The following is a 23,785-nucleotide window of genomic DNA, read 5'->3' as shown; positions in this document are numbered from 1 at the left end:
AACAACATCATTAGACACTTCAAGACTTTTATTACAATATCGCGAACCATAGTTTGAGAAACGCTGCCTTAACCTATTGGTACGAATTTAGCTTACAATATATCTTCATGGAATACTTGTACGGATTCTTCAAAAAAATCTATTTTGATTTTTTTAAGGAAACCTATTAAAGATTTTCTCGTGGAGTTTTTGGAGAAATTTCTGGGGGATCCTCCAGAGAAAAATCCGAAGGAACTTGTGGAGGAAATTCTGAAGCGATCCATGTAAGATGTTCTGAAGTACTTTCAAAAGTACTAAAGAATTCCTGGAGGATTTTCTAAATGATCCAAGGAAGGTCCTTCCGGGTATCAGTAGGTCGGCTCTAGAGGCACGTTCTCCTCCATTCGGGAAATTGTGGAAGGTCCTTAGAAATCTTTGTAGAGGATTTGAAAGAAAATTAATAAGTTTCTAAAGCAATAAATGGAAGAATTCCTAAAAGATTTCTCGGAAAAATTTCTGTAAGCATTTATGACAGATTTTTCTTTTAATTCCCTGAAATTGGCGAAGGAATTCAGAAGAAATCACTGGAGAAATTTCTGAAGAAATACCTGGAAAATGTTTTGATGAATTTCTGAAGATAACGATGAGAAACTGAAGAAATTCCTGGAAAAAAATCGAATGAATCTTTGATAAATTTTAGAGAGCCCGTAGAGGAATCCCAGTAGGAAATTGTGGGGTGGTCTTAGCACAAATTTCTGAAGAATTCCCGTGACGAATTTCTAAAAGCATCGTGCCAAACCCATGTCACTGTAAACACTGTTCGACGGGGAAAGAGTGATCTCCCAGTCAACATGTCGTTGTTGCCGCAAAACGCTGCAAAAAGCTCTCCGCTCTCGCTCCACTCTGGCTATGCTATATTTGATATCACCACAAGTCGATAGCACCAGAAATTTGGGACATCTAAAATCATCCAATTACGAACTATGACACTATTTGACAATGGTATCCAACTTCAGAGAATTCAATTCCACAACATGGTGCAACAGTAAAACAAACGATACATTGTTCAGTTTCTTAGCAGCTCGACAACTGCGAGTTTTGCAAACTACGAAATAGTGCCTAATTTACTTTGATTTGCTAATGAAGCTGTCATTGAGCATTTACCTGATGATTCATCCCCCTTTTGTGTTGGAATCACGCGAACTCCTAAAACTAAGCTAAATCTAGCATACCGCCAATCTGGCTAGAACCCATAATCTCACCATGTCTATCTCGATCCCAAACAAGTACAAAGCATCTCGCGTACCTTATAAATGCATCGAGTTAAACCGATTGTTTGCCGAACACGAGATGAACTTCAGGTTGCCTTTAGCCCGCCTAAGCAACGCACGCAAACTCCGTGTAAGATAACGGATCGCTTTCGCGCGATCTAGCTTCGCTGCTACACGTGGATCACTGTGCTGGAGTGGGTGTGAAAATTCTTACATAATTGGCGTTCGGTAGCGTGGTTCTAGATGAATGAACCCCACTCCGTCTGGAACCTTTAGGTACTACGTTTCACCGAATCGAAAACAACTGATATAAGACTGGCGTCTTGCCCCAAACAATAGTTTATTCCTCCGCCAAGCGTGTCAATCTTCAGAAGCCTCTCCACACCGGTAGTTGCCCGTGCGTCGTCGTCCGGGTCATAGTGATTAAAAGTTTTCGTCCGGAAGTGTTTCCTCAGTGTAGGGCAAAGTCCCCCCGCATCCCACTCGAGTTCGCGTTTGGAGTGCCGTGTCAAGTGCAGCAGCAAGTTAATTAATTCCCGCTCGACAATGAAAGTGCTGGTGAGTGAAATTTATCTCCGTTTTGTGTTTTTGTTCGAAGAAGTGTGTTTCAAAGGGAAACAACGACATGGCAGCGCAGCGCAGGGATTGAGCCGTGTGTTTCGGCTTCTTGGGTTAGGGATACCTACAAGTGAAACAAGCGAAAAAGGTGCAATATTGCTACTGCTACTGCTGCTCCAGTTAGTTGCACCGCTTTAGTTTGTCGATTTATTTTCCCGGGTTTTTCTTCGGTCGGAGTTTGGCAGAGTGGAAAATGGAGGAAGACGGTACAATGGAGAGATTTCTTATCAATTGTGAGAAGTTTCCTGGGATGAATTTGCTGTGGAGCGACTGTATGTTCGGAAGATCTTGTGCCAAAAAAAGGGGGAAAGCATGTGCAATAGGGTGATTGAATTATGAAGAGCAAATTCGTATGTTTCCAAAAATCTGTACCGCTGGCGCTGGCTGTGTATTTAGGAGTAGGTACAGAAAACATATAACGTCCTGAACTTCAATTCTAACTTAGGTCCCTAATTTTGCTTACTCGGCAGATTCGGAATGTTGGCTTTGCAGTCTTTTGAGGGAATCTAAAACACTAGTTTATGCTTTTTCCCGACGTTTCGGTCCGTATGGGACCATTTTCAAGGGTTCTAAAATTTCAAACATTTTGTTAGTTTTGATGGCTTTGCTAAACTCAAAAATGTCATGCGAAAGTTTTGGTCTAAATGTAAGATTCAAAGGTCAATTTTATACATAGATACATAGATTGAGTCCGTTCGGTTTCAAACCGTCGTGATGCGGACAATCACCTACCTATCGGGTGGTCTAGAATTCGGTCCCTGTTTTTGGAATCTTCCACCATTGCTTTTCGCATGATATTCTGGGCCCATATTGCCAAGGCGGTAAACGCACGGGTATTCAGCATGACCATGCTGAGGGTGACGGGTTCGATTCTCGGTCGGTCCAGGATCTTTTCGTAAAGGAAATCTTCGTGCCTGCCACACGATATACACATGCAAAATGGTCATTGGCAGAGGAAGCTCTCATTTAATAACTGTGGAAGTGCTCATGAACATTAAGCTGAGAAGCAGGCTTTGTCCCAGTGAGGACGTTACGCCAAGAAGAAGAGGAGAGAGGATGATATTCTTTTTGTTTGTGTGAGTCACTTTCTCTCTGTTTCGTTTAGTGTGTGTATTAACTATCTAACCTTGAGCAGATTCTCTCATCAATCTATTTTGTTTTGTTCGTCATCTTCTATTCGTCGTCTCGTTTTTCAGTAATAATTATATTTTAGAACCCTTGAAAATGGTCCCATACGGACCGAAACGTCGGGAAAAATCATAAACTAGTGTTTTCAATTCCCCCAAAAAAACTGCAAAGCCAACATTCCGAAGCAAAATCATCCCAGTCGTATCCCAACCAAGTTACTCGGCAGCCTTATTGAACATTAAGCGAACTACCATTTTCTCGCTCCGACGTTTCGATCTTCCGGAGTAACGTTTATTATTTCTTTAGGAGGTATTGCTAATATGGCATATGAAATTCTTCCCGTGAATCCTACCAGAAGTTTCTCCAGGCTTTTCATCGTAGTTGTTTCTAAGATTTCTTGTAAGATTTTTTAAGAGGTTTTCCTGGAGTTAATCCTACAATTATTTCTGGAATCTCTTTTTACCTGGTGTTCTATTTGGGATTTCACTAATTTTTGCTTTAGATGTTTTTGCTTTTCTCGTATACCAAAGTGTACTGAAAGGCTATATGTTACTTGAAAAATGAATTTTCGATAGAAGGCTCGGAGGGCCAAGTCACATATAGCAATCAACTCAGTTCGACGAATTGAGATGATGTCTGAATGTGTGTATGTATGTATGTCTGTGTGCAAAAAAAATTCACTCACTTTCAAGGCACTTCCCATTGGACAATTTTTCGGATTTTAGCCTGAATCGATCCGGAATTCCACCGCATTGTTTGCTATTAAAATGGTCCGGATCAGTCAAGGCGTTCCGTTGTTATGGCCATTTCAGTGATCCGAACCAGCACCGATAGAACTGGTAGTATATAAAACTGAACTAAGCCCCATCAAGTGACACATCAAACTGCGGCAATTTTTGTAACCTTTTGCATGGTTGACGAATTTTGTGCGGAAACTGGAGACCAGAAATTCCACGACATTGGCCCAACATTGAAGATGGCAGATGATATTCAAGATGGAGGCTCAAAATTCAAGATGGTGGCTGTTTCATGGAGTTCCTGGCCCTAAATCCATGCAATATGAGTGTACTTGGTATGAGAAAGATGTCTGGAGTCCAAAAATGACGACCAGAATATCTAAGATGGCGGTCTAAGATCCAAGATGGTGGCTATAAATTCAAGATGGCGGCTGTTTATCGAAGTTTTAGGCCCCAAAATCATGCAGTATGGGTATACATAATTGCTATGGGTAAGATGTCCGTAGTCCAAAAATGTCGTCCAGAATTTCCAAGATAGCGGCCTTAAAAGCAAGATAGCGGCTACAAAGTCAAGATGGCGACTGTTTATTGGAGTTTTAGGTTTAAAACCATGCAATATGGGTATATTTTGTATAGGAAAGAAGTCTGGACTGCAAAATGGCGTCCAGAATATACAAGATGGTAGCTCAAAATTCATGATGGCAGCTGTTTAACGGAGGTTTAGGCTCATAAATCATGAAATATGGGTATATTTGATATGTAGAAGATGTTTGGAATCTAATATGGCGTCCCAAAATTCAGGTATCGGAAGGCAGAGGCACGTTATCAACCATTTAGGACATTTGTGCCATCGCCAATATAACAGCCTATTTCATGACAACTAAGATGCCGGGTCATTAATTGGCTCGGTAGCTTAGTTGGTAAGGGTCGTGAGTTCAAATCTCACCTGAGCTGTGGATTTTTTCCCAATTTAACCAATAATTTACCCATCTGTACATATGTACGTTGAGTTATTTGAAATTCACTATTTCATCATCTACCTGAGGGAAAAGGAAGGAAATAAGGATTTGGATGGGGATAGGGACAGGTAGGGAAATAGCAAAAAAAAAAACCTGGAAGAGGGTACTAACGCACAAGCGTACCACAATGGGTTCAAACAGCGCCCTGTTTGGGGGGGGGGGGCACTGTAATAACGCATAAATCGAAGGAGAGCCTATAGCTCTTTACCACAGCGGGTCAAGAACAGCAGAATGTCCTGAAGATTCAGGTTTGTAAAGTCAGTTTAACTCAATAAGTGTTTACCGAGTACTCGGAAACGCAGTTGCGCAAAAACTGGACAGTTACATATCAAATGATACGAAGTTCCATAATCGGATTCACAGCTATGACATGCAAATGAATCAGCTTGCTGAATATTCGCCATGTGATAGCTGAGTCGGCAGTGGCCAGCCATTGCTTTGACCAGCATGCTGCAATTCTTAAAAGATTTGTTGGATACTTCGCCACCCTTGGATATGGCTCAGTACAATACAATTTGGTTTGATGATATGACTCCAAACTATTCCAGTATTGTCTGTGTTGAGTGGCAGCCCAGGTGTCAATCTGAAGCTTTACCCAACACTTCGATATCGGAATAGCTGGCTCAGGGCCAATGAAGTCATGTGATGCTCCAGTGCGAGCTAACTCATCAGCCCATTCATTTCCAGCGATGGAAGAATGGCCAGGCACCCATACAAGGTGAGCAGCGTTTGCTGAATTCAGCTCCTCGATTTGAGTTCGACAAGCGATAACTATCTTCGACCTAGAGTTGGCCGAAGCAAGTGCTTTAATTGCAGCCTGGCTATCTGAACAGCACGGTGTGCCAAAAACCGTTATTAACAAATAAAAATGTCCACCAATTTGGCACCCGTCATTCGAAAGGTATACTATCCTAGTATATACTCTGAAAATTTGAAAATCTTTCATCGAGGGATATTGAAGTTTTTATCATTTGAGCATATTGCGTTATTTCTATAGGATTTTCTTACATGAGTAAATATGCACATATCGTAGTTCTACGGCCATTTATAATTTCAACCCAAATAAACATTCGTTTTTCAAATACTATCCAACGTGTATGATATTCAAAGATAACTTTGACTTAGATACGACAAGAATCACAATAGCTAATCATTTTGAAATATAGGAAAATTAATATAAATTTTTTATGCAATTTTCAACCTAAATGTCAAACACAAGATTATATGTATTGTTCCATATGTATTAGTCTGGGACACGGTTATATGGGAAAAAATGGTAAAACTCTCGTTCCTGTATACTTTTTGAGTGCCATTTTGCCCTCATATCAACTATGCAAAAGTTCAGCTCAATCAAAGAAAGGGGCCACCTTTGGCGATTTGTCTTTGAAAAGGTGATTTTTTCCATAGTAAATTGTATGAAAACTTAAAACGGCTGGCGCTAAAATATAGTTTCTCCGATCGTGCTGAAATTTTGCACAGTTTATATGTGGCCAAAATGGAAATCAAAAAGTGTGCAGGAGTGAAATGTCTATTTCTACCCATGCTACTTTATATATTGTTGTTGTTACAATTTGTAACAACAATGTGTAAATATGATAATCTCATAATCTCACTTAATTTTTGATAAATTGGAGTTGATACCCAATACCATAAGCTATAACTCCAATTATCTGATGGAATATATTTTTTTTTTTTTATTTTTAAAAAAGATCGGTTATCCATGTTAAAGACACATTTTTACTCTTTTATGGTAAACTAGAAAATATTTTAAACATGTGGTAGATTTTCTTCCTAACACTTTTTCAAATTATTTTATAAATGTCTTAAACTCTTAAGCCAGCGTGCCTATCAAACCCAGCAATATAATGGTTCAAAATTTATCGCATATACGCCCAACAATCACGTATATTCATTACAAATTGCTAAAAAAATGTTTTGATGACGTATACGGGTTTGAAACTTATATGTAAGTAACTGAAATATAGGTAACATATTAGGGAAATATGTTGGGTAAGGTGGCCCACACTTATATGAAAAACAAAAATTTCGAAAAACTCTAAGTCTTACCTCCTAAATCAGTTGTTTTGGACTCCCAGAAGTTACGTTCAAAATTTGAGCTAAATCGGTAAAGCCCAAGGGGGCGCTCAAAACGCTTGAAGTTTGTATGGGAAAACTTGGCCAAATGTATGCAGAAATTTTAAGTTTTCGAATTTTGCCGCTAGGTGGCGCTGTCAGCATTAAATAATCAAACCCTTTGGTATTTTTGTAGGTGACTATATGTTAAACAACTTTGTCGAAGACCGCAAAGTGATCCAACGTCTGTGAAAAAAGTTATACCCTAAGTAAAGTGAGGATTAACTTTGTTGTTGTTTTTCCAATACATGTAAAGGAATAATATCAATAATAAAATCTCAATACATTGCCTCACTTTGCCAAGGGTATAACTTTTTTCACATACGTTGGATCACTTTGCGGTCTTCGACAAAGTTGTTTGGCATATAGTCACCTACAAAAATACCAAAGGGTTTGATTATTGAACGCTGACAGCGCCACCTATCGGCAAAATTCGAAAACTTAAAATTTCTGCATACATTTGGCCAAGTTTTCCCATACAAACTTCAAGCGTTTTGAGCGCCCTCTTAGGCTCAACCGATTTAGCTCAAATTTTGAACGTAACTTCTGGGAGTCCAAAACAACTGATTTAGGAGGTAAGACTTGGAGTTTTTCGAAATTTTTGTTTTTCATATGAGTGTGGGCCACCCTAATGTTGGGATATCAGAGTAAACTATTGTAACTTGTGATTCCTCTAGCAAAATGTTGTCAAATTTGCAGAAACTATGCTTGGATATCATACATGTTGATAAGTATTTGAAAAACTAATGTACATATATTTGTTGAAATCACAAATAGCCGTAGAACCACGATATGTTCATATTTACTCATATATGAAAATTGTATAGAAATAACGCAATATGCTTAAATGGCGAAAACTTCAATTTCCCTCGATGAAAGATTTTCAAATTTTCAGAGTAGATAATAGGATAGTATATCTTTCGAATGACGGGTGCCAAATTGGTGGACATTTTTATTTGATAATAACGGTTTTTGGCACACCGTGAACAGAATTATATTACTTTGCCAATTACGTGCTGCTGAAGTGTCGATTGCACTCCGCACATAAGAGCAAAGATTTCGGCCTGAAAAACGGTGCAGTGTCTATCAACTAAGTGAGTAAGACTGATACAGCCTTAGCTCACGACAATAAACACCAGCACCTGCTCGACCTTTGAGAAGGGAGCCATCAGTGTAACTTACGATGCCGTCTGAAATACTTTTTTCCAGATAACCAGATGTCCACTCTTCTCGTGAAGGGAATTTCGTGGAAAATGTCCTATATGGAAAATTACAAGCAATTGTAAGATCACTTGGAGCAAGGACAATTTTGTCCCAATTCACCAAAAGTGGAAACAACGAGGTGTGTGTTGATGTGCGGTTCACAGGAGTCTCCTCTAGTAGACCGAATACCCGTAACCGGTAAGTGCAAGAAAGTGCTTCTTGTTTGAGATGAATGTGCAGTGGAGCAACGTCAAAGAGAACTTCGAGCGCTGCCGTGGGAGTTGAAGAGAACGCTCCAGACATCATCATTAAGCACATCCTTTGGAGATGGCCTAACTTTGATTGGACCGTTCTCATTTCGCCCTTTTGCCACCACACAAGACATCCATAAGCCAATATTGGCCGAACAACAATTGTGTAGATCCATTTGATATACTTGGGTTTTAGACCCCAAGTTGTACCAAAGGTTCGCCGGCATTGCCCGAAGGCCATGATTCTAAACTCAATGTGAGGTGTCCAGGAAAGCTTAGAATCAAGAATGACTCCAACGTACTTCACCTGGTCAGTCACATCGATTTCAGAATCAAAGAGACGCAAAGGTCAAACGCCATTACGGTTTTGCCCTTCCGTAAAAAGAACAATAGATGTTTTACTTGGATTAACCGAAAGGCCATATTGGCGACCCAGCCCTCAACTACCTGAAGGGCGCTTTGCATCAGGTCGAAAAAAGTGGTGATACACATACCAACTAACAATGCTAGGTAGTCGTCGGCAAAACCATAAGTAGGAAAACCGCTATTATTGAGTTGCCTCAATAGCGTATCTGCTACGAGATTCCACAAAAGAGGTGGTAAGACTCCCCCTTGGGGGCATCCACAAACACTCAATTTCCTAATCGCCGCTTGACGCAATGTCGAGAAGAGATGTCGGTTTTTGAGCATTTGGTGAATCCAATTGGAAATCATTGGAGATATACCGTGACCCCGTGCGGCTTCCAATATGGCATCGAAAGGCACGTTGTCAAAGGCACCCTCGATATCTAAGAAAACACCCAAGCAGGATTGCTTTTGAGCGAATGCCTTCTCGATATCGTAAACAACTTTGTGTAAAAGAGTCACAGTGGACTTACCAGATTGGAGGCATGTTGGTTCACATGAAGAGGCACGTTGGCCAGATGAACATCACGGATGTGATGATCCACAATGCGTTCTAAGCATTTCAGAAGAAAAGAGGTCAAACTGATAGGTCTGAAGCTCTTTGCTGCTTCATACGACGCGCGACCCACTTTCGGAATAAACTTCACAATAATATCCCGCCAGGATTTGGGAATATACCCTGTAGCAAAACTGCAAACAAGTAGTTGTTTCAAAATATGTTTGAAATGATCAAATCCCTTCTGAAGCAAAATAGGATAAATCCAATCTGCCCCAGGAGATTTGAAAGGAGCAAAGCTATTAGGTGCCCATTCAATCGATTCTAAAGTTATAATACTCCGAGCCGAAGTTAAAAAATCATAACTACAAGAAAAGACATCAGGTTCATCCGAAGATGTAATATCCACACATCCGGGGAAGTGTGTGCTGAATAAACATTCCAAAACTTCCTCATCAGAGGAAGTGAAATCACCATTTGGCAAACGAAGTTCGTTCACTTGAAAATCCTTAGATTTTGCAAGGATTTTGTTCAATCGACTGGCTTCACTCAGACTGGAAACATTTGTACAAAGGTTTTTCCAGCCGGATCGTTCAGCAGACCGAAGAGCTTTCTGGTAGGCCTTGCGAGCCGACCTGAAAGCCTCCGATCCAGCCGAACGTCGTCTGTTCCAACTCTTTCTACATTGTTTCCTGAGCTTCGCCAGATCGGAGTTCCACCAAGGGGTTCCTCTTGTGGTCTTCACAGACCGCAGAGGGCAGGCTTCTTCAAAAGCTTACATGATGAAGGCCGTTGTAGTATCAACGGCATCATCTAAATCACTTGGAGTGTCAATTGATGGTGAGTATCCATGAAATTTGGCTGCAACCAAATCGGTAAAGAGATCCCAGTTGGTTGACCGGGGATTCCTGAAACGCAAAGTTTGCGAAGTAACATTCACATGTTCAAACAAGATGTAGCGATGGTCAGATAAAGATTCTTCATCTGACACATGCCAATTGGTCAGCTCATGTGTAACTCGGAAGCTCAAGGGGTAGGAATCTTCAGGGTCGTTGAAGGCATTTCTAACACACCCATATACAAAGCGATGAATGACCAATCTAAGCAGGAGCAAATTACCAGAATATTGCCGACAGAGGTGTACAGGCTCAGAATTGACCAGTTTAAAAGGGGGGGGGGGGGGGGTATACAACAAGCAATGATCCACAAAAGGCGAGGCCTGGTGGTTCCTTTGTGAACCCGGAAAACGTAACAAGGATGGTGAAAAATCTTACAACTCAGGGTTGCTCTTTCCTATAGGGACTACTCCTGAGGCAAGCTCTATTTACAATGGTTTTATTTGTGACGTCACAGATTTAGGGTACATACGTGCATGCTGAATTCGTGGTACTGGCTCACTATGGATCTTGGTCCAGTTTGGTGATCGATCCTGCGTCGAGCGGATGATGTAGACTCGATAGGGTTGCCACGGTCGGCTACTAAACGGGGTAGTGGCCTTTCCGGTATCTTGGGAGAGCCGGGGAGCCGGCCGGGTGAAGATCGTCACTTTCTGTCGGGAGAGCCGGGGTGCCGGCTAGATGAAGATCGTCGCTTTCGGCTTTAGTCAATGGCGGCTATAGAACTGCACACACACACACTCTCCGCTGGGCTCAGCGTGGGAGCAACTCGTGGCTAATCCAGGCTTTGGCACGCACCATCTTCCGGACGCATCTTCTTATAGGTTATGAACCTGGTGGAAACTCAGGAAGAAGCGCAAACAGAAAAAGGCCCGTAACATGGACCTAACCATCACGGATTAATACCCTAGCGACGCCACTGAACCTAACCTTACTTTTCACTTCTATATAACTAATAATTACCTTTTTCGGTTATTTTAACCGAAGACGAAGACAAACGTCTTCGTAGTTTTCTTTGTTCGTGTACTAGTATAGGTTTTATCTAGATTTAATTGTATATATTAGCTGTAGGTTGTAATTTTATAGTTGAATAACTAACCGTTTTTACACTTGACTTTAGCACACTTTCGATATTCTTGTTGATTTTACTTTTTTTCGTTTTTGTTTTACTAATAACATATAAGATCCTAAATTAAAGAAACAACACAAAAATTATAAAAAGTTTCACCAAAACTGAGGATTTAACTTGACCTCAATAAAGAACATTTAACACACGCGCGCACTAACAATTCCTTTTGAGGATCACAAATAGAAAAGAGCCCAAAATCATCCAAGCCCCCATCTTTTATAACATGCCATTAAACATAATATTCCAATATGGCATTCATGTTACAATTTTATGCTTGTCCATCCTTTTGCATTATAGCACCATCTGTGGGCGATTTCAATTTGAACAGGGCTGTTTTTTTTCCCCGAGCTCAAACTGCTCGAATTGAATCTGCACTCATCCACCTTGTACGATGTGAAAGCGGAACACACACTCATTCGTGTTTTGCATCAAATGAGTGTGTATGTTCCATTGCGTAAATTTTTAGTAGGGGAAAATTGGGCAAAACGATTGGTGGTGGAGCCAACAAGTAAATATTGGAACCGAACGGTTACACATGACTAATTCTGCTAGAGCAATGCGTTATGTCTAACACTTCCTCTCTACCAGATACCATGATGGTTGGGCGGTTGCCTATGTTAAGTAATGCAAGATCTATACTACTCAAGTACTTCATCAAACTGGAGCCTCTCAAGTTAATGTCTGAGCTGCCCCAGATGATATGGTGAGCATTAGCATCACTACCAACAATTAGCGGAAGGCCTTTTGAAGTGCAGTATTTAATGACTTGCTTGAAAGCATCCGTAGGGGATGGTTCATCATGCGGTAAATAAACCGAACAATAAACGTATTTCCTGTTGAGGTTTTCAACAGATACATCGATTGTGATAGCACATACATCTCTGGTAGTTAGTTCAGAGATGAGTGTAGCAACGATTGCGTTGTTGACAAGCACACATGGTCGAGGCATGACACGAGAGTTTGCCATTTCATTTTTACTGAAAGTTGCAAACACCGGATTCACAAGGTTTCCTAGATAGAAATTCCCCTTACGAAAGTAAGGTTCTTGGACTAACGCCACTTGGGCTGTACCATTTTGCATAAGTCTGCAAAGATTGATCGTTGCTGTTCTTTTGTGCTGAAGATTGATTTGAGCTCTCCTAACCGTAGCCACTACCTAAACTAGGCAAGATTAAACTCTTAACAATCACAGCACAAAAAAGAACAGCAACAATAAAACCAGATCGGTATCGATTTGAGTGCGCCAAAGGCGAGGATGCACAGAATACACTGTGTAAAACGCATAATGCGAAACCATATAGGTGAAAATTTAAACTAATTAATAACATCTTCATAATCCCGCCCTTATTCAGCCTCAAGTATGAGATTGAAGAAGGGCAGCTGATTGTCTCGGAGAAACACAAGGTCCACCGCGCTATTGCTCCGGTTAGCACAGTAAGGGCAAAAAATAGTCTTTTTATCAGCAGAAAAACGGTTCTGCCGTCAATATAAATACAATATTTCAAAAACTTATCCCCTTCAAGAAAGCCTTGGGGTCCATAGAAAAATACAAAAATATTGAAAAAATTCAGAAGTTGAAAAAATATTACGAAAAAAATGAATTTTTTTAGACTTTTCGTGAAAAAAGGCTTTTTTTTCAAAAATCGCCCTAGTGGAACCTCTAAATGATTTTTTAGAAAATCGAAATGTTCTACAAAAATGCTTCAAATATGCATATCTTTCATTTAAGGGTTGAGCACCTTGACTTTTCGAACATCGATTTTTTTTGGGACAGTCTAATGTTTATGCAATATCTAGATTCTAGAGATGTTTTAGTTGTAAAAGAGGGAAGAAAATAATGAAGGCATTCTGATGATTTTAAAAACATGCAAGTAGCATTTTATAAGAGTTTTCCACAGGAGGTGTTCCAATTTTTAATTGAGTGGGCCCTGGAATGAATTTTATTTTACTGATTTTTTAAAGTATTTGAATATCCTTCCTACCTTTGCATTTTTTTTTTCGGTGAAAATGTAAACATGTCAATGGATAAATACGAACAATCGTAAGCTCATTCCCAGAAAACTCTGGAAAACGCTTTTTAACTTTGTTCCATGAGTAGACGCTCTGGCCAAATTTCTTAAAATATGTTTTCCTATATTTTTTTTTTTTGAAAATCGACCCTAAATTTCTCAAGAGCACTACTTCTTATGAAAACTATACCAAAACAAAACTATGTGGATCTGCTCCCTCGTATGCCATTTATCTTCAACACACGAAAGACAAGAATTTTATATTTCTAATGATCCACTTCTGAGTTTGAATCTACCTGAAATGGGATCAATGAGTTTTGAATAATATTTAGAAATATCCTCAAAACATAGACGCAACTACGTTGTTGGTTAAAATTTTGATAAAACATACAATCAAATTCTCTCAAAAAAATCCAAATAAATGCTTTAGGGGCCGATTTCTTCACCTCGGCTTAACCGGTAAGCCAGGCTTACCCATACAGTTAAACCTGGCTTAACGCTTAAGCCAGGGTGAAGAAATCGCCCCTAGATGAAATAAAAAAGTCCGGATTCGTGAAGAAATATGCAAATTCGAAATTCTTAAAATTTGGCATGCAATTCCTGGCTGGCTCATGATTGTAATCAAGCAAATATTTTTTGAAATTCCTGTCAAGAAATTGCTCTTGACAATTGCCTGAAAATGATTTTGGAGAAATCTATTTGTGAAATTTTTATTTTTTGATATATTATTTGAATTCTTCAGCTCACAGAGTTATTCGGGATTTCACTATGCAATTTTTAAAGTTTCTTCTTCTTTATTCGCACTGGAACTTGGTCTGTCTTTCTTCAACTTAGTGTTCTTAGAGCACTTCCACAGTTATTAATTGAAGGGCTTTCTTTGCCTGCCATTGCATAAATGTGTACATTGTGTGGCAAGTACAATCATACACTATGACCAGGGAGTCGAGAAAATTTTCCCGACCGGAACGGGAATTAAACCCACCGTCTCCGGATTGGCGATCCTTAGCCTTAACCACTAGGCTAACTTGAGACCCCAAAAATTCCAAATTTTTTTTTTTTCGAATTTTTTGGCATATTGTCGGAAGTGCCAAGCATTTTTTTATATGGTTGGATAAGTCGCTGAGGAATTACAAAAAATATAGGATAAATATCTGATGGGAGAGAAGAATACTAATTCAAATTCGCCGCACCCTAAATCACAGTCATGACCACTAGCGTAAAACCCCGGACTGCGCAGCACTTGTCGAGAGCGAGCAAGTCAAACTTTGTCCAAGTCTTGTGTTTTTATGCTCCCACGCCTTGCATTTTTATTTTTATTTTTTTGCACTAAATGCTTCCCTAAACTTCCCCTTTAGTTCCCGTTGCGTTCGTAGCACTTCCGCCATAGTTTCAAAACACACCGGGCGAGCGCTTGACGACACTCTAGTTTCGTTGGTACCCGTTCAAGCTAGCTGCCACCACTTCAAGAAGCTGCTCAATTCGCAAAACGTCACCATGCAGTGCAGTCAGTCGGGGGAAAAAAGTGCGAATTGAGGCGAGAAAAGTTAAAACTATATCCTCTGCTGCAGTGCCAGTGATGATATTCCCTTCACAGGGGAGTGTGAATTAAAATGCGAGAGTTGCAGTTCTCTTATATGAAAAATGCAATGCGGATCATACAGCTATGGGAGATCGCAGAATTTGCCTTATAGTTAAATAATTTATTTTTAATCACGTATTCATTGATTGCTTAATATGTGTGACTAATAGAGAGTGCCGAGAGTGCATACAAACTTTAATGCATTTTGTCTGAATGTGCTTCAACATGCAGAGCAAACCGTTTTTTGTAGCTCCAACTCCGAAAGGCGGCCCGAACAGTTCCCTTCGAGCAATCTGGTGGTATTATTAATCACAAGCTTGTTGAATAATAATAGCGAGATGCTCGCGCACTTTTTTTTTCTACGCAAGCCAACCGACAATGACACGGTGCACCGTCGCGTCGTCGACAGGGAGAGAAATAAAGTTTTCTTTAACTTTTGCTCCATTTCCACCGTTCTCTAGAGCAGAAACTTTGCCGCAGCTTCCGTGAGTTAAACATCACGCGAAATTAGTTTTGCAAGTCAATGAATGTGTCGCTATTAGACGAATAAATGTGAATAAAGTTTAAACAAATCTAGATTGATTTCAGTAAGGGTTTTGTTATTTTTGATAATTCCAAAACTGGAGAACTTGGTGATCATCTTCTTCTTCTTTATGACTCTACGTCCTCACTGGGACTTGGCCTGCCTCGCTTCAACTTAGAGTTCTTTGAGCACTTCCACAGTTATTGAAAGGAATGAAACAATCATCGTTTGTCAAAAACTCAAAAGCAGTTTTCTTGCTCAAATCTCAAAAAATGTTAATAAAAATTTATCCCTGCACTCTAGTCACCATCTGGATAACAGTCAGTGAAACCATTTTCAATGACGGTTTTGTGATTTGGAGTAAGAAAATGGCTTTTGATTTATTGATGATTGCTGATGATTGAATGGTGGTTATTTGAGCCTTAATTAAAGGGATTTCTTTGCCTGCCATTGCATGGATTTGTATATTGTGAGGCAAGTACAATGATACACTATGCCCAGGGAATCGAGAAAATTTTCATGACCGGAACGGGAATCGAACCCACCGTCTTCGGATTGGCGATCTATAGCCTTAACCACTATAGAACATGGTTTTCCGGCGAAGCTGATTAGACTGATTCGTGCGACGTTTGACGGATCGAGACAAAGAGCACCGGTTGTGGTTGGTTGTGATTGACCGCAGCACCTTACGTTCAGGCACCAAACCATCTCCGATCCACCTCCTTCACTGTCCAACTTGGTCAGTCCAAGTCTCGTGGTCTCAAGATATTGGTTACTAGAATTGAAGTCTTGTCGAAATCCTTTCGTTTAGCCAGAATCAAAGAGCATGTGGAACCGGTTCCGGAAGAAACTTGAAGAAGAGGAGAACTTTAGGGATTCCATGCGAAAACACGATCAGTCTTTGGACCCAGTATCTGGATATTTTGGAACTGGTTGCATGAGGAGGTCATTTGCAGAACACCATATGCTGACCCCCTCCGGTAGTTCAAAATTCATGTTTTTCAATAAAAATAGATTCTTTCTCCAGGAGTTGCTTGTAAATTCCTTCTGAAATATCTACAGTGAAAACGTTTAGCTTATTGGACGCAGTGGCTTAATTTTCCCAATTGCGGGGAGGAAAAAAATCTCCAGTTATTGCTTTGTGATGCTTTGATGAGCAAAGAATTGTTCCGGGGAAATTTCTCAATGATTTGATCATTTACGATTCTTTTTCTAGATATATTTCAGAAGGCGCATTCTTGTGAGAATTTCTTTTATGTGTTAACTTTATGTGTTTCTCAAAGAATTCCTTAAAAAATATTCCTTCTCATCTTTTTCTTCCGTATTTTCTCCATGATTCAGAGATTCTTTAAGGATTTATCATAAAAACTTAACCTGGAAATTTGCTTAGGACTCCTTCGTAAGTTTCTTGAAAGATGTTTCTAGGAACAAATCCAATGGTATCTTCGGGAGTTCCTTCAGAAATTTTTGGTTGGATTTTTCAAGGAATTTAAGGAATTCCTCTTGGGATTCCCTCGGGATTTTTCAGGAAACTTCATCAAGGATTGCTCCAGAAAGGAATTTCCTTTGGGAATTTCTGAAGGAACTCCTCCGGAAAAACTATCAGAATTCACTCAACAATTTTTTTTTCTTTGGGATTTCTCTACAAATTTCTCAAGAAATTCTTCAAGGAATTCCTGCCGGAGTTTCTTCAAGAATTCTTCAGGAGGGTCTTTCTAAAGTTCAATTTCTGGGAAATTTATTCACAGATTCTTTCAGGAATTTACGTAGAGCAGGAATTCCACAAGAAATTTCAGCAGATGTTCTATCAGAGATTATTGCACAAATTCCTCTAGGAAATCACTGAGAAGTTCAGAAACTTTTTCCCGGAATTTATTTTCGGAAATCTTTATTGGAATTCCTCTCGAGGTTCTATCAGGTTCTATCACACATATTGTTGAAGACACCTTCAAAAAACCTTTTTCAGAGGCTGCTCATAAATTTATTTTAGGACTAATTAAGACCTTCTGTGAAAGATTATTAAAAAAAAATCAAGGTTACCTTCAGAAATTTTGACAATATTTTCTATCTGGCATTTTCTCATGAATTCTTCGAGATTTTCTTCAAGAAATACCTACAAAGGCTTTCTTAAGTTCGTCCAGGTATTCCTTCAGAAATTTCATAAGAGAACAATTCATTTAAACATTTTTTTTCAAGAATTCCTCTCTGAAATTTCTGCAGGGAATTTGCTTTGAAATTTTCTGAGGGTGTCCTGTAGAAGATACTTTAGGGATTTTTTTAGAAACTCCTTCAGAAATTCTCTCAGATGTCTCCAGAAATTCCTCCAGGAAGTTTACCTGGGAATTAGCTAACTTATCCAGAAGTTACTTATGAAATTCTCTAAGAATTCATACAGATTTTCTCAAGAATTCCTTGAGGTACTCCCCTAGGGACTATTCTGTGGTTTCTTCAGAGATTATTCGAAAACTATCGTGGTATACCTTCGAATAATATAGAGGAATTTCTTCTGAGAATACCCAGAGGACTATCCAGGAGTTCCACCGGTATTTTATTGTAAAATTTCTCCGGCTGGAAATAATTCCTGGAGGATTCTAAAGGAATCGCATGAATAACTTAACAAGTAATCCTTGTAGGAATTCCAGCATGCACGCCTTTGAGAATTTCTCAACGAATTTCAAGGAGAACCATGAATGGAATTTATGAAGGAGTTTATAGAGTTTTTTGTGGTTTTTTTTCGAGACATTTTTTACTGAAATTTCTGAAAAAAATCCTTAAAATATTGAAGGAGTTCAGGAGATATATTCGTGGTCATGCTGAATGCCCACGTCTTTACAGCTGTGCCAAGATGGCCCGTAAAATTTCTCCTGTGCTTGTAATTTCTGCCGGAATTGGCTTTTTTAACGGTGTTGAGATAATTCAATAGTCTGAATTTGCATGTCAAACTGAGCCGAAATTCAAATTTTCATGAATTTTGGTGCCCGCGAACCAATTCAAAAATCAATTTGAAGTTTGTATGGAAGCGATTTTGGTATCATCCCTCGTCGGTTTTTGTACTGGGCGGAGCTGTCAAACAGTTGCCCTGGTGTCGAAAGGTGTTTTGAGCAAAACTCTTTGAAATTTATTTTAGGTATCAAAATAAAGTTCTAAAAATCTGAAAAAAATCATAGTGGCTCAGAAAAAGGTGCTATTTCGTTTAAAAATGTGAAATCATTGATTTTTTCTAAATTAAAAATCCCAATTCCTTCAGAAGTTTCTCTAGGCCTATCCACTAGAGATTCTTTCAGGAAATTTTTCAACTCCTTCAGAAATACCTCCAGGGTTTTTTTTTCAAAAAGTGCCTCCAGAAATTCCTCCAGGAAATGTTCCCTAGAATTACTGAATTCTCCCAGAAGTTTTTCATGATTTTTTTTTCGGAATTCCTCCAAATGTATCTCAAAAATTTCCTTCAGGTATCTCTCCAGGGATTGCTCCAAGTTCTTCAGAGATTTTTTAGGAAATTTGTTCAGAAATTTTTATCTTTCCGAATAGAAAATTTCCAAGATTTTTTTTTCTAGGAATCTCCAGAGGTACTTCGAGGGGTTTTTCCAGGATATCCTTCAGAAAGTATTCCAGAATTCCTTTAAAATTTCTTTAGAAAACTTATTCAGGGATTTATTTCTTCAGTACCTTTGTCCGTAATTTTCGCAGCAATTTTTCAAGAAATTCCTCCAAGGTGTTCTTGAAACTACGAAATTACTTAAGGGATTTTTTTGGAAATTTCTCCAGGGGTTTCTCCAGGAATGTCTCCATGTAATTTTCTTTGGAATTACTTAGTTCATCTAGCAGTTTCCAGAAGCTTCTAGAAGGAATTCCACTAAAGATTACAGTAGGAGTTCCTTCGGAGAAATTTTTAGAGATTCTGGTACGAATCCCTTTTAGGGTTGATCTAGAAAATTTTCCAGAAATTCTTGTTAGAATTTCTTCTGAGGCTCTTCCAGGTATTCCTCCATATGCAGCTGCAAAAATGTCTCTAGGGATTCCTACCTAGGAATTATTTATTCCTTGGTACTTCACCAGAAACACCTCTAGAAAACTCTAATGTTGGAAATGTTTGAACATTAAAACATCTAGAAAATTATCAAGAGATTTTTTTTTGGAAATTCCTCCAGGGATTTATCAGTTTATTCAGTTCATGTACTCCTCCTGGTACTGTTTCATTCTATTTGTTAGGTGAATAGAAATTTCGCCAGAGATTCTCTCAGGAATTGCTGCAGAAATAACGACAAGATTTACTCCTAGGCATTTCTTCAGAAACTTTTAAAGAGTCTACCTGCAAAGGTTTCACCAGTTTATCTAGATATTCTTTCAGATAGTCATTAGCAATTTCCTCAGAAATTCTTTCTAGAACTCCTATAGGATTTCCTTTGAGAAACTTTCATCAGATATTCCTGTAGTGATTCCTCCAGAAATTACCGCAGATTTTTTTGGAGGAAATTCTCCTTGGAATTACTTGAATGGTTCAGAAGTTTCCGTTAAATTCTTCTAGGCATTTCTCCAAAAATAGCTGAAAGAATTGTTGAAGAAATATCCAGTTGAATTCCTGCATACATCTTTGTAGGTATTCTCTCAAGAATCGCTCGAAGAATATCCAAAGCAATCCCAGGGAAGTTCCAGAGGGAATCCCAGGAAGAATTTCTCAGGAAATTTCTTTAAACATACCTGAAGAAACACCTAGATAAAATTTTGTGAAGTTTCAAAGAAACAACTTCTGGAAAACTCGTAGAACAAATTCTGTAGGTATTCCTAAGAAACGTTCTGAAGAATATTGGGAGAAATTTCTATGGGTGTCCTTCGAGAAGAATTCGGATTTTTTTTTTGTAAAATATTTGAAGGAATAATCGGAAGATCTCTTTAAGATATACCTTGATGAACATCAGCATCAAATTCTGGTGAAGTAACTGCTGAAATGACTGAATTTAATAAAGCAAGAATCCATGGAGGAATTCCAGCAGGGCTTTTTGTATGACTCCCTGAAGATATTCCTGAGAAATTTCCAAAGGGATTCTAGGAAATTTTCATTATGGAGTCGGATAAAATGAAATATAAAATAGGGTAACTATGGGCGACGATGGGTTTGTTCTCTTCGTCATGGGGGGTTTTGTGGGCCGAATTTTCTGAAATTGGGGCTTATAACTCAGCTTGGTTGGGAAGGATTTGAGGCCACCTCTGAGACCTGCAGGTTTCAAAAAACCCCCATGACGATGAGAACAAAACTGCCGAGAATACGTAAGTTCGCCTATAAAAAATATAAATAAAATGAATACATACAATCTTTGCATCTCTTGGAGAGAATTTATCAACGAATTGCTAGTCATTGGAGGAATTGCCAAAGGATTCCCTTGACGGTTATTAAAGGGAGCTCTTCATTTTCAAAACACTGAAGGAGTTTCAGAAGATGTTTCTGAAGAAATCACTGAAGAAATTTTGAAAATGATGGAGTTTCGTAAATAATCCCTGAAGGTGGTTCTGCAGAAATCTCCGGTTGAATTCCCGCAGGAAACTCTCGAAGTGTTCTTTAGAATCCAAGTAGAAATTTTTCAAGAAATTCTTTGAAGTGTACCTGGATAAACACTCTGATAACAAAATTAAAAACATTTAGCGAAAAATTTTCTGAGAAATTTCTAAAACAGAATTTGTTGATATAACTAGGAAATATTTTTGAAGATTTCGTGAAGAAATCTCTAGAGGAGTTCTTGCTAGAAGGATCTCTGAAGGCATGATTTTCTGGATGAAATCGCTGAGGAATTTTTTGGATACATTCATGCGGGTATCCAATGGGATCTCTAGCGAAAAATTTCTTGAAGGTTTTTTAAAACCAAAAGCTCTATACATTTTTGAAATACAAACTCTTAATCATGTTTTTGAAAGTTTTCCTGGGGGGTTCTTTTCAAAAACTCATAGAAAAAAAAATCTGAAGTTTCTGAATCCATGGCGGAGTTTCAGAAGGAAGAAATGAAACAATTCCTAAAGGAGTTTTTGGTGAACCATCTGAAGAATTTCGTCAGGATATGTTTGAAGGGAGGCTTGGGAATTTCTGAATGAAGATTCTTGTACGAGTTCATGGGGTAATTTCTGAAGAAACCCATATAACAATTTTGGATGAAATTCATAGAAGATTTCCTAAAGGAATCTTTGGAGAAATTTCTGAAAAAAAGCTCTGACGGAAACGAACTTTATTTCAATCTTGCTATATGCTTAGTATTTTAAGATGAGTCCATGGTGAGCCGAGATGAAGTCTAGCTAGCAGTAGTTCAAAAGTTAGATAAAGAGGATGGTGGATATGTATTCAAATAGTATTCCAACAACTCATTTCTGGATTTTGGGAAGCATGTATTCTTTGGCGCAGATGTTGAGGAATATCCGACATTTCCGAAGAACAATGTAGTGCAGTAAAACCAACCAGTGCTTTTCTTGATAAAGAGTACCATATGTTACAATTTTCAAATTACCCCAAAAAGCCATCCAGTGAAACCTGCCTTCAAGTGTCGTGCAAATACACCACCCATCAAAGTGGAAAAGCCCAATAGAATGAAAAAGCTCATCCATCGATAACTGTCCGACGAGCGACGACGACGTTTTTCCGATTGAAATTGGAAGATGTCCTTCCTTCTTTCGACTCGGACACTCGCAGTCATCATGGCATTGTTTGTCGTAGGCTTCAGAATCGATTGCTTGGTGGTGGCTGGATAGGCATAGATAGGCAGTCATCATCCAGGAAAATGGAAATCGGTTCCGGTTTTTGATTTCAACCGGCTTCTCCGACATTGTGTGTGTTGGTCTAAAATATTGACCGGCAAGAACCAGATTGGGCAGATGTTGAAAAATTCATTTCTCATCATCTGTTTCGGATTGGAGAATGTTATCATTCTTGAATACTTGTTATGGAATGGAATGAATGAAGAATGATGCCCGAGAATAAAGATATTTAAATGACAATTAACATTTCATGATTTTTTTTAATTTTTAAAAACTTATTCATTTTCAAATTTTACACAAAAATGCACCGTTTTCACAGCCACTTTGTTTTTTTTTTCAGGCTGTTATAACTTTGATAACAATTTTAAAGATATTTTATTTCGTATTTGTTCAGGTTTCCAAATCAAGCTAGTTTACTGTGTTTTGTTATTGAAACGTTGTTATGAAATAGCAATTTAGATTTTAAGAATTTTTGCTGACGTATATCCTTTTACATCAAAAGTTTAAACACTCATCTTTCGTTCATATCGGGTACTGACTAACTAACTGAAAGGACGTTCTGGTTACGACGATACACGCAAGTTCGGGGCGTCCACAGCTGTTCCTCCGGGGTTGGTTGTGGTGATGCAATGTCAATTCGAACAAAAACCTGTGTGGTTTGTTTAATTTATCATCTTAGTCGGTGAACCCACCCGACGGATGATATTTGAATTCGAAAACGGTGGGAAAACGGAGCCGAAGGAAAGGGGAGACATTCCAAGTGTGTACGTGTCAATTCTGTGGCAGTGACAAATGGGATGACCATCAGAAGACGACTGACTGGTGGCAATACTGTCCAGTTGGTATGATGGTTCTTTCCTCCGAGTTAGTTGACATGATGGGAAATTTCTATTGGATTGTGCAATAAAGTTGGGGTGGGTTGTTCCTTTCGTAATGATCGAACGATGTTTGTGGTGGTGGAAATGTTTACCATCCAACAGATGGGATGCATATTCGATTGAGTTTTGTCACAATGTTAATAAAGTTAAGATTATGGGAAATTGACTGATTCAAGAAAGATTATTCCAAAGCATACAAATCATTGTAAGAATTTTGAAAAAGAATATGACTCCAGTCAAGTGGCTCCATAGCTTGGAGGAATACAAGCGCCCATCTAGAGAATATGAAGTCGTGGGTTCGATTCCCACCGGAGCACGTTGATTTTTTGTTATTTAAATCTCAATTTGTTCATCAAACACTTGTTCTGTTGTGTACATGAATGTCAAAACATTTCATCATTGAACTATTTGTTGTTGCACTACATTTTTGGAACGTGAATAATGTAAAATGTTATAAAAATATCAAATACGCGAAAACATCGTGTGAAAATCGTGATCTAAGACTTCGCACCGAAACAATGCCGCAGAACTTCCAGTCCGAGCACCAGTAAACTTATAAGCAGCCCAGCAGCATACACTATCCAGGTTGGAACAAGATCATCGAACGTCAGTATTCCAGAGGCCTCCATGTCAATCCATCTGAAAGTCTTCATCCTGTTTCCACTTGTCCAGCAAACCTGATTCGAAAAACACCTTCTGTGTGTAGTGGAGCGTTTCAGCATAGGGGCTTCTGTTTCCAACCCAGAAGGTGTAGATCGATGTGCTCTTAGGCTCATCGATCATCGAGAACTTGGGA

General features: G+C 38.9%; 1 protein-coding gene across 1 annotated transcript in view; it reads left to right on the top strand.

Moving 5' to 3' along the window:
* The first annotated feature begins 1,354 nt into the window (after positions 1-1,354).
* The window catches only part of LOC115266549 (uncharacterized), a 42,054-nt gene continuing 19,623 nt past the window's right edge, over positions 1,355-23,785 (top strand). The window contains exon 1 of the mRNA XM_029872841.2: positions 1,355-1,808. Within this exon, the coding sequence (XP_029728701.2) occupies positions 1,797-1,808 (12 nt within the window). The 5' untranslated portion in view covers positions 1,355-1,796. The remainder of the gene's footprint in view (positions 1,809-23,785) is intronic.

This window comes from Aedes albopictus, chromosome 3 (assembly GCF_035046485.1).
Source record: "Aedes albopictus strain Foshan chromosome 3, AalbF5, whole genome shotgun sequence".
In the NCBI taxonomy this organism is placed as follows: Eukaryota; Metazoa; Arthropoda; class Insecta; order Diptera; family Culicidae; genus Aedes; species Aedes albopictus.
The sequence above is the reverse complement of the archived record's forward strand: the minus strand, read 5'-3'. Positions and strand labels throughout refer to the sequence as shown.